General features: G+C 36.1%; 1 protein-coding gene across 1 annotated transcript in view; it reads left to right on the plus strand.

Moving 5' to 3' along the window:
• The window catches only part of LOC145684184 (uncharacterized), a 61,927-nt gene that overhangs the window by 23,352 nt on the left and 25,860 nt on the right, over positions 1 to 12,715 (plus strand). The window contains exons 2-3 of the mRNA XM_081756199.1: positions 670 to 882; positions 7,683 to 8,457. Coding sequence (XP_081612325.1) covers positions 670 to 882; positions 7,683 to 8,457 — 988 coding nt within the window. The remainder of the gene's footprint in view (positions 1 to 669; positions 883 to 7,682; positions 8,458 to 12,715) is intronic.

Consider the following 12,715-nt stretch of genomic DNA (forward strand, 5'->3'; position numbering starts at 1 on the left):
GCGCCATTTAAAATACTACAACTCTGTGTTAAAAACTGAAAATTGAAGAAAAAAAAAAGGGGGGGGGATCTTGTTACCTTTTACCCTGAGTCCATCCAAATATCAAAATACAATGAAACACGTCTAATTATTTTAAATGGAAAGTCTATGTACCAAATTTCGTCGCTGATGGAGGACATATTGAACATCTGTAATTTTAACTTTGAACTGTAATTTGAACTTGAGAGGTTCTTAAATATGTGTGTAAAATTTCATATTCGTATGTCTTAAAGTTTAATAAATATATGCATTCGAAATACGTATATTCTTTTTGAAACAGGGTGTATTGTTTTGCTCAGCAAATAGTTTGTTTGTGTTTAATTATATACAAAGCAAAGGTTCTATTTATGGAAAATATTACAGGAAATTTTCTTTGGAGACTATAAATAGATAGGCAACTTTGACATGACCGAATGTAATATAGAAGTTTGAATTGAGGAATACATCAGTGGTGCCAACTAGAAGAAAATACGGCAATGTCAGGTTTGTCTGAGCATCATTCTTCTTACAGACTTCTGTAATTCTGAACCCTATTTGTATTGATCGTAAGAAGGGGAAAGCTGTGGAATTCTATTAATAATTGAAATCATTCACGAAATTAATTAATACATTAATCTTTCTTTTATCTAGATCAAGAAGGAAGACTGTTATCCTAAAGTTCTATGTAGGAACTGTGTAATAAAGCTGCAGGGCGTGCACAGTTTTCGTCAGCAATGCCAGGTCAACCAAAAGCGTCTTCGAGAAATGGCCAAAGAGAAAGGACTTATCATGGAAGATTCCGAAGAAGAAGGAGACGAAAAGGATGAGAAACAAAATGGAAAGGACAAAGGAAGAACTTCAATTGTACGTAATTTCCAAACAAATAATGTACTTGTTATTTATCTTACAGAACGTAGGGAACATTTATTGAAATGCTCCTTGTAGTATTCAAAATACTTAATATCTTCTAAATATTTCGAAAGGCAACATAGCATTCCGTTAGCAACAGGACAATTAACATCCTATTCAAACATTTAAAAAAAAAAATGATTTTGTTTGGTTTTGTTTTTTTAAAAAAAAAGTTTAGAGTCGCACGGTTATGCGCTTCAGCCGCAGACGGATAATTCATGACAGTGAATGATTGTAAAAGAAAGTTCTTGTGCTCTACCACCGGTAACAAACCGCGGACCACGTGCTACAAAAGCACACTCACTAGCCCCTAAACCAGCAGAGAGGGCCTCAAATCAAACATGTGATGGGAAACTCTCAGATATTTGTTACTATGTTCACTTCAAATTACGCAGAAAAGTAAGTATTAAATGAAATAGGAGCCGTGACACTAAAAGAATAATACAAGCATAATGGGTGATATCAATAAAACGGAGAAGTTACTCATTATTCCCAATTTTGTAGTAGTTACTCACATTGGTATCAATAAAAAGAGAACTGAGCACTACTCGTCTCGGCTGACCTCGGAGAAGCCCCGCCTTTTTGAAGTAACCACACCTCTATTCTCGAGACGAGTAACTACTCCGCGTTTGATATCAATAAAAATCAAAGACTCCTCTGTGATGCTAGTAACTTCTCCAAATTTATGGAGCAAGCTAAATAGGTGACTCCGTGTTAAATATGGCAGAGTATACGATTGTTTTCCTACGTAGAAAAACTTACAAACTGCATAGAAATGTTGTAAATGGAGATTACAAAAAACATTATAGGTTCATGAAAGAAAATGTAGAGTGGTTAGCACAACATTTTTTACGAGAATCAACCTAAATTTGGGGTGGTGCACTACGTAATGAGGAAAAGATGCGGGTTTTCTTGCGTTATGTGAGTGATCCGGGATTCCAGGTCGGAATGTCAGGGGATTCTGGTGTGGCTCAAAGTACTGCGTCTATGACTACTACAAGTGTAATGGATGCGATTATTGCGAAATCTGAAAATTGATTGTTTCCGGAAGTGTGCGTAATATGCAAACAACAAAGGCAGACTAGCAAGAACAATACACATTTCCGGGTGCTATCGGAGCACTTGACTATACACACATGGCAATAAAGAAACCAAGTACTTTGGAGACGAATACGCTAATAGGAAGAGCTCCTTCGTGGCTAAGCGGTTAGCGTACATGTTTTTGGCATGAGAGACCCGTGTTCGATTCCCGGTGGGAGTTCATGTGGTTCGGATTCCACGTTAATCAGTGGGTCTCGTCTCATATAGCGTCGCTACTGAAAAGGACGTTAAACTCAAAATCAACTCAACTCAACGTTGATAGGAAGGGTGTATACATGAGAATGTATTTTTTTATGCCAAGGCGAAAGGGGACACGTATGATGTGGAAAACGAAATCGGATGGACGTGCTTTATGATGTGACTGGCTGGACTTTTCTTAAAAGGAAATAAAGAGGCTAAGTGTCTGATTTCGTTCTTAAAGCCAAACAATCTACAAAGACCTTGGATAACACGTACGTGATATGCGCTTGTCGTGTTAATCTTGATATTGTTGGATTCGAACGTTCTTGTTTCCCGTTTTTTTTTCTTTCTTTTTTTTTCTTTATTCTCGCTCGAATATTAAAGATTCTCTTTTGGATTTGTGTCTCAGTCGTAGATGTATTTGATATTTCGTTGCATTTCACTGTACTTGCCTTCAAAACTTCGGCTTTCCTTCGTTTACTTTCTGGTAACTGTGACTTCGAAAGTACCACTGGAAACTCTTTTATAATATTCACAAATGCACTTTGATTGAAACTGTCGTTGCTACTTGTCCCTTCCATGGCGTTTAGGATACTGCGCCATAAGTTATCCACAACGAAATGACCGCCCAACAGATGGGAGAAATGAGTAACTACTTCATTTATTGATACGACTCAGTGCTACGTGCAGAGGAAGCGCGAGTAAACGTTCATAAATCTGGAGCAGACTAGATCTGAGTAGTGGCTTGTTTTATTGATACGAAATTGAGGGAGGAGATTACTCCAGGTGTAGTTACTCCAATTCTCGAGCAGGACTTCTGAGGAGTAGTTACTTATTTTTATTGATATCACCCAATGTTCCAGCCTCATTAATACTTACCTTTCTATGTAATTCCACATGAGGTTGCTATAATAATAAATGTAAGGTTTTTGCATAAATGTGAGGTTATGTATATAGTGAGCGGACAATACGAACGCATTACTTTGTATTAGGGTCTTTCAGTCTTAAGCTCAACTTTGGAATAAATATACATAAAAAGCGCTTGAAACGAAAACCAATCTAAAATTAATATATATAATTGCACAATATAACTTCAATTTATAGCTATAAAGATACCTAACCACTACGGTGATAATATAACATCGTTACAGTACTGTATTATTTCTGAAAACTGTGCTAACGAACATATTTATCTATGAAGAATGTTTGAAAGATCAGTAATAAGTTGAATTCAGTCTAGATAAAAGTTTGCAAGTCGCGACCATCAAGTGTCATTTAGTTAGTCACTTTGCATGCATATTAGTGTTACACTAGTGAATCATCTGTTCGAGCAAGGACGGAACAGAAGATATAAACAGTTATACCGAAGTGCCAAGTATAATATAATAGTTCAGTGCATCAGTAAAAAAGAAATAATTAAATAAAATAAATAAATAATAAATATAAAAATTAAGTAAAAGATCAAACATCTATAAAACAATTTTTTCTAGATAGGCCTATATGAGATAAAAATACAGTTAACTATTTCAGTGTGGGCTTAAATTTATTCTGCAGAGAATAGTTTTAGTACAATATAGGAACATTATTGCATGTATTATTATTTTTGTTGTACAAAGTATTTTTTGTATGTTTCATTGTTCTATGTATCTTGCCTCTTTCGAATACTTGTCAATGTCGGTTAAAAGGTAAATTAATATTAATGCAGTTTTATGCTGAACGGTAACACTAAAGTCTGTGACATTAGTCTATTGTTAATGAAGTGACTGTTTATGTCAAAACATCGTTCTTTTGTAATGAGTGTTACCAATCGTGTATATTAATACAATTTTAGGGTATATTATGGCACAATGGGAAGAAATATTGTAAATGAATATATATAAATTCGTTAATTGCATGTTTTTTCAAATAATACATTGATGATGCGTCATCTCTCTACGTCTACGCTACGTCTGACAACTTCGTGAATAACATCGGTGTGGACATTTATATTAAAAGCTTATATGGTACGTTGTCGATTACGACCCAATAGTGTTCTAGTATTAATATTAGTATTCTTATTCAATTTGAGTTCACTATTTATTGATACACTTTGTTTTCGGAGCGTGCGCTCCTGCTACCGAGATTCCGGCTAATCGGAGGTTGATAAAAACTTGTTCCATTTTTTAATCACTAATAACCTCTACCGTTACCGTCACCGTCACATAATCTTTAGTACACATTTGTTATTTAGTAACTGCCGAAATTTTCAATGGTAACTCCCATCTTTCTCAGCGACCTGTTTTTAAAGTGTCTACATCAAACTCGTCATATCATAAGGCATCCATCCTTGTGATACATTTTCTTCAACTGAAAGTACTCTACGTAAGGAACTAAATGATGCATGATTAAAAATATTCACTTGACTAATCTTTGGTATAGGTCTGTTATTTAGTAACTGCCGAAATTTTAAATGTTAATTCCCTTTTTCCCAGCGGCATGTTTTTAAAGTGTCTACACCAAACTCATTGTATCGCAAGGCATCCATCCTTGCGGTGCACCAGTTTAGTTGCTTAGGTTGATATTCTAGTTGGTTGCGAACAAGTGCAACCTTTAAGAAATATGAGAAACTTAGCTGCGAAATAGAAGTCATATCTCCGGCTATTAATATATAAAAGTGTGCAACTATTTGTTCCCCAAATTCATGATATATTTTTTTATTACTAGAAGAAGCGTTATTATTTTGATACATCTATACCACTATGATGAATGTCGTATGTTTGCAGTGAATGGTTTAAGAAAGCGCCACTGAGGATGATATCATTGAAAATTTCGGCAATTAATAAATAACAGACGTACACTAAGATTAATGCAACGGAATAGTTAGAAACCACTTAGAAGTTTGAATGATTTCCAGTCAGACAGAACGCTGTCTTAGGTGCAAATTAAGAAATTTACCTCTTTTCGTTTGATGCTTGTAAGTGCACAAAGTAAGTTATAATGAAGTACTACAATCAATATACAATGTGTGCATAAAAGTACTATCATAGTTTAAAGTGTATTACGTCACTTTGGGTAATCTATTTAAATGAAATTGTGTGCATGCCAACAATGGATACAAATGTCAATAATGAACGGGGTCAAACACAGAAAAAGTAAATTCACTCATGTTTACTTTGTGATTAGTCGAAATGGGTTCATTGTTGGATATTTAGCAGGTAGTTGCTGTTTCTGCTGGAGGTCACTTGGGAAGTTTTTATGTTTCTGTACCGTTATGCCGTAAAGTGTTAACGTAAATTTATTTCCTTTCGTTGTGTTGTATTGTTATTAAAGAATAAATTCTAAGGAGTTATGGCGACCCCACAAGAACGAAGTTTGTGTGTTAAAATATCACAGCACACAGAGTCTGGTACAGGTTCAGTGTGTTTTTAACTGAAGGTATCAACATCAGGCTTCTAGACACACGTCAATTTTGAAGTGATACCGTTGATTTTGAGGATCGTAGCTGCATATGTTATGAAGTCCATTTCATCAGATGTGTTGGAAGAGTGTGTGTCGTGTGTGGGAATTCGTCTTGATGTCTGCATCGCGTCGTGGGGCCCACATTCAATGTATTATGAGGTATAGTAAAAAATATTTGAGTTTTTCTTTCAAATGTAACCAATTTCATTTAGATACGATTATCCAAGGCGACGTAGTACCACTTTAAAGTATTATAGTATTTGTATGGATAAGCTGTATTAAAGAAAGTGACTTAACTACTACTAATGTTTTATGTATTTCCGTTCGAGCGACGGTACGAATGAAGAAAAATATAGTGATCTTGAAAACATCAAATTCGAGAGATTTCTACGGATATACAGTCAGCGACAAAAGCTCTTTCCGTTTGATAAAATTTATTTTGAGAATAACGGTGGTATGGTTGGAACGTACAGAAAATTACTCCAATTGTCCTTCCACTCTGAAGTTATTTACGAAACTAATTTCATGAAACGAAAACAACATTTTGTCGCTGACTGTACATGTTTCACGATTTCTACAGGCAGAAAAAGTGACTTCAGGATGTCCGTGCAAGGTACGCATTCTCAGAGACTATACCGAACAGCATGTCCGGATCAAATTGTAAATCTAGGGTTTTTGTAATATTCAGATTATTATTATTATTACCCCCCTTCCCCCCCAAGGAAAGGGCAGTTCACTGTAGGGTGAAATAAAAACGTGCGAATTCCTTGAAAACGGCTGTAAAGATTCTTATTAACAACTATATAATATGGTATATAAATTATTTTTCTTCGAAAATATCCAGAATTGATGGTTTACTAGAGATTTTCTCAAAAACAATTCAGGCTATTTTATTCATATATCGTAGATAAATGTTTCGTTAAAGTTTGTAGCATGGCATAAGTAATTTCTCCTAATAAAATTCACAAGAGGTGTGACTGACCTTATAGTGATAATTTCAGCGACAGTATGTTCGCAAGCCATTTCTGCTTTCACCCACAGTCATTCCAAGTACGGAGAACTATGAATATACGAACACACATTTTTGTGGCTCCTTAATTAACATTAAACAAGATGTAAATTATGGTATAATTGACCAATATGCAATCCTACCACTCATTTGTGTTGTAAAAATACCACGAAATCTGAACCTACATCACTTCACACAATATAAAACATTTAGTTTTTCCACTTTGTAATCCTATTCCCAATTGCTTCACTATCATATATAGTGTCGATTCATAATAACTGTGAAAAATCTTTAAATTTTTGATTAGGATTATTCATAGTATAGCTCCAAATCTTGTCAAGGTTGTCTTTATCTGAGTTAACTTTGGTTTCTAAAATATTCCAAGAGTATCTGTTTATAATCCCTGGTTCAAAAATAGTTTTTACTTAATTTTTAATTTTTTCCTGTGTAGATACCAATCTACATACTCGAAGAAAGAAGGTCAACCATATCCCAGCATTAGTTTTCAATGAATGTGCTGGTTTACTCTGTATGTAGAGATCACAAGGGGAAGGATTCCCATATAATTAGAAGTGAATTTATTGTTTTTCACCGGAACGTTACATCAAGAAAGTCCAATTTATTGTCTTTCATAAACTCAATCATGAATTGAATTTTAGAATGTATAGACTTCAGTTTCTGAAGCAATCTCTGCAGCCGTTTCTCAGTTTTATTTACTACCACTGCATCATCCATATATACGTATGTAGTACTGAACATATTTGTATTATTCTTTTCTCGAAATATTTCATGACTGTATGGATTTGTGGACCTAATATCGTATCTATAATAACAAAGTAACGCAACTCAAAAATAACTTTTATTCACATATGATTTTGAAAATGCTCCTATAGACCTAATAAAACTACGATCTATAAGCCTCGTATGTGTAGATGCTTTGGATGAATTTATAATTAAAATTGCCTTGTGCTCGTGTGAACTCGAGTAGTAAGCTTCTGAATTAATATTAGCTCTTGTTTTTCTCCAGTTTAGCGACGATTCAGACTCCGATTGGGATTTTGATGATTCTGGAAACATTGAACCTACGAACAAGAGTAATTCTCAGCCGGTTGCTGCAGACGACGACGCTTCTCCTGTTAAGAAACTGAAACTTTGCACTGAAGGAACAGTTGAGGCTACTCGGACGAATACGCGTACAGAAATATCATCACCAGAACCAAGCAGTAGTAATAATATCAGTAGTATAGAAACAAGTGATAACCAAACTGACAGTGTATCATCACAAAGTGCAACCACAGTGCCATCTGGTGACGTGAACGATAGTAAAGAGACAAGTGACAATAGTAAAGTGGAACGTGTGTTTAACTGTGACAAGAATAGTGAGAAGCAAACTGGTTCGGACAATGTATTACCTGTGTCATTAACTGGTGACGGTGATGATAATGATAGAAACGAAGACACCGCGAAAGAAAGAACGATTAAATCTAGAGAAGAGACCTCTGCTGAACCAACTGAAGGCACGATGCCTCAAATTAAAGTGGAAATCGAATCAGTAGAAATGACAGAAGAATCAGAAGTACCCGGAACAAGCGAAGAGCAACAAATAGTACCGGAGCCGTGTGCGGTGTTTTTCGATTCTATCAAAGAGGAAGAGACGCATGCGATGTTTCTAGATTCTGTTAAAGAAGAGACTTCCGCGACAGAAGTTATTTCTGCAAAACAAGAACAAGATCAAGAAGAGGCGGTGAACAATGACGAATTACAGACGACAGAAGATGATTCAGAAGAACCCAAACTTGAAGGTGAGCTATTATGTTTATTTTTTTTTACGTATGGTATATATAAAGACAATGACTTAATCATTTGATTACTAAGACAATAGCTATTAAATGATTAGAAATAAATTGGAATAAGTTGGTTGTGGGTTTGTGTTGAAAAACTAATTCAAAACAATATGTCAGATGACCCCGTGCTGTTAAAAATGTTGGATCTGAATCCAAAATGGCGGACTTCAAGATGGCCACCATGATGGAATATCCAGTAATAGGGGTATATCCATTACCTCTATCCAAGATATGGTAGTACGTCATTTAGCCGTTCCAAACTTACAAGGGACCTTTGTCTCATATCGCATATTGTAAATGCATTCAATATTTAAGGTTGCTTGGGCACCACTTAATATTATTCATATATACTAATGAAAAGAGGAAACAATCAATTTTTATTTTACACACCAAGTCCTCTATAGGTGCGAATTCTAACGCAAAAAGTGACTGACTGGATGGGGACTCGAACTCGGGACCTCCGTCGTACCGTGCCGTTACGTTAACTTGGAAGCAAACTGGGTGGCGTAGTAGTTAACGCATCGGCACGGTACGCCGGAGGTCCCGGGTTCGAGTCCCCTCCAGTCAGTCGTCACTTTTTCACTCTTTGCGTTAACATTATTCAGTTGAACTAGTTTTTCTCATACGTTACGTTAGTCTGATACCAAACAATTTTAAGGGGTAAAACTCAATAAACCACGAAAGTAGAAACATAAGGATTACCCTAATATATATACCAAAACTTGCACAAAAGCTAGGTTAATATATATTTTTGGTGTGTTAAAACAAACAAGAACCCCTCTAGGGCCGCGGTGGCTCAGTGGTAGAGCGTTCACCTCTGGTGCTTGGGGTCCCGGGTTCGATCCCAGTCCCCGCCAAGTGAACTTTGTGGTGGACAAACACCGTGTGCGTGGGTTTTCTCGGGGTTCTCCCGTTTCCTCCCACTTTCTTCATTCCACCATTTCATTCATTACTCATCACCGTCTCCTTTAGCCTAATCGGCATAACCGTGGGACGTAAAACTCAAAGATTTCATTTTTTTTTCATTTCAAGAACACCTCTATTATAGTACTAATTAGTATGAGGGAGAGTATCCACCAATTCTTTATATCTGGGTACTTATGTCTTACTGGTATATCACAAATTATAAACAGCGTCTCACTGATATGATACGGTGGGACATCATGTAGAGTAAGGATGGGACAGGACCGCCCACGTCAGATTATTACATATTTCAAAAAAATGAAAGCTTAACACTACCACATTTATTACTTAATGTTGCGAACTAAGGATCCTACAGTATCACAGATATCCAAATTTTGGAGGCCTCTCCAACATTGGCGACGCAAGTGAGACAGACGCGGAAATGCACATCCGAAGTACCGTACTATTGAATACCATGATCGTGATGAATTTCGAATAACGAAGGATCAAATTACGCAGGATTGAATGAAAATTTGACTTTTCCAGAAGGCTTTATTTAAAAAAATGCAAAGTATCACTTCGAATCACGTAGATGGTTTCCAATAAACGTAAAGATCATAATGCCGTGTACATCAATTTGATATCTTGCCGTTCCGGAGATATGAGAAACATGAGTAGAGATTGGATATGATACTTATCTAAGCACTTTTTCGAGGGAAAAAAAAAAAGCTGAAATTTTCAATCTTTTGTAACTTCGTTGCTATTTATTTGAAATACATCTATAGTATTCGACACTTTGCCACTGAGGGGGTATTTCGGTCGAAACTTTGACGAAAGTTCGAAATAAAAATTCTAACTGACAGTAAATTAAACCTTGCTGCTTCTTAGATTAATAACCCGGATATCACGTAACAGCTTTCCCTTTTAGCTCATATTGACAGAGAAACTATATTAATAGTAGGCATTTAGTCGTTGTATACACTTAACGCTTTTCTTCTCGATGCTTGCTAAACAACTACAGTTTGTAATTCAATTTTAAGTGCTATGTATACTGTGGAGTGGAGTTATATGCAATGAAATTAAAAGATTAGAGTATATACATTTTAAAATTAGAATGTATATGATGTCAATATTTATATAATGTTTCATATTAGATTAAACATGTCTGAAAAAATAGAATTTTAATACAGTAAAACCTGTCTTCAACGGACCCTTTATTAAACGGAAAACTGTCTTAAACGGAAATATTTCATGGTCCCATGAATTTTGGAGAACAAAATGTGTAAAAGCCCCTTCATTAAGCGGAAACTGTGTTACGCGGACAACGGAAAGAAAAATAAACATTTAACGGAAAATTCTGAGTTCCGGACTACAGCGTTTATACATTCTGTGAGACATATTCATCACACTGTCTGCGATAAAATGTTCGTTCTTTTGTTAAATATTTCTGGACAGTGTTGACCTTCCCCAACCACTACTCATATTCACTCCCACAAATTGTCCTTAATCCCCGCAACTTAATCATACGGAATGTCGGAAAGAAGAAAACGAGATAGAGGAAGAAGAGTAATATGATACCGAGTTCGAAGAAGAGTGTACAATAAATACATATCAAGATGCTCTCAGAAGTTTAAAGGAACTGCAAAAATTTGCCTTACGGAAAAATGATTCTGATTCACTTAGTATAATTTCTCAGGCAAAAATGTATGTGGAAAGTCAAGCAGCCAAGCAGCAATGTACACAGAAATCCTTGCTTGCCTATTAGAAAAATAAAGAAAACGTGTGTATAGTATATTTTGTATTCATTTTAAATTTTTGTGTATTTATTCGTAGAAGAAAGAAGTACTGTAATCGAACAATGTACGTACAGCAATATATTTTCTCAGTATGCCCCTTTATAAGCATGTATTTAAAAAAAAAGAAAGGAAAGGTCCACCTCCACTAAGCGGAAACCTGACTTTAACGGAAATTTTTGCAAGTCCCGCTCGATTCCGCTGAAGACAGGTTTCACTGTACATATTTTTGCAAATAATGGTGTTCTAGTCACAGTGTCAGTATGTGTCACAAAGAAATTATTGCTTCAAACTATAATATAGAGCTTAAGCAAAGTATTAGCGAAGAAATATTTTCCGCGTCCAACGGCTCTATTTTAAAAACAACTACTTACTTTGAACGTAATATTATTGGATAAATATAGAAATATTACTGTGGGGCTTATTTTCTTTACAGAAACCGAAGAAAATATTATGGAAATTAGTAGAATAGAACTGTATGGATATATTAAGGAGTGTCCTGAACGTTCTCTTGACAAGATAAATTATATGGAATATTGTGTTTTGAAAATCACTCATTGTCCAGTAGAGAAATTAAATGAGCTAAAACGCCAGTTGAGACACTTCAAATCAGACTTTAAAAAACTATGGATCACTGCGTCTTATAAAGAACAACAATTTCTCAAGAAGAATGAAAAATGGCTAGCTGGCTGGTTATGTAAAATTAAGGCTGTTTCCAACACCTAAGAACTTCTCTATGCAATAACATGGTATATTATTTTCCAAAGTACTCAGTAATGTTCAGGTCTGGGGATTGGACAGGCCAGGAAATGTCTTTATTTCTTCCTAACGATCATGAAACCACTCTTCAACAGATCCGGTAGTGTAAATTGGCCCCATCATCATGTTGGAAAATTGTATCATTTGCCGGAAACATCTGAGCCATTGAATGCAGTATCATCTAAAATGTTCACATCATCACTGGGAATGATCCGTTTTGCGAATATATAAAGGTAACGAAGAAAGTTCTGTCGCTTTTTGTGGAGGTCTGTGTTCAATTGGCCCTCACACCGTGAGTTCAATGCGAATGGAGATAAGGCGAAGGTTAGTTGTTGGTGTGGGTATATCCAACATACTACCTGGTTATGGAAGTTCAGTTACACCGTGAACTTGAACTTGCGTAAGGACAGAGTGAATATGGGACCTTTACAGAGCGTCATAAGGGCGTGAATGCTGTACGAGTTCAAACCGGCGTCAAACGCCGCTGGAGCGGGGCGGAAGATATGCCAGGCCTTTGGTAAGGGTGTTGTGACTATGCGAACAGTGCAGCAGTGGTTTAACAAGAAACACTCGAAGACGCGCACCACGTGCCGGAAGACCAACACCTGTACAAAATGAAGATCTTCAGATAGCAGTTAAGGCGAACAAGTGGCCAGACATGTGAGGAACTGGGACTACAATTCAGTGTGAGTGGAGAAACCATTCGGCATCACCTCCATAAACAAGTGGGACGCACTACAAGTTGGGTCGATGGGTCCCAC

This window comes from Thermobia domestica, chromosome 4, assembly GCF_964235325.1.
Source record: "Thermobia domestica chromosome 4, izTheDome1.hap1.1, whole genome shotgun sequence".
NCBI classification, from domain to species: Eukaryota; Metazoa; Arthropoda; class Insecta; order Zygentoma; family Lepismatidae; genus Thermobia; species Thermobia domestica.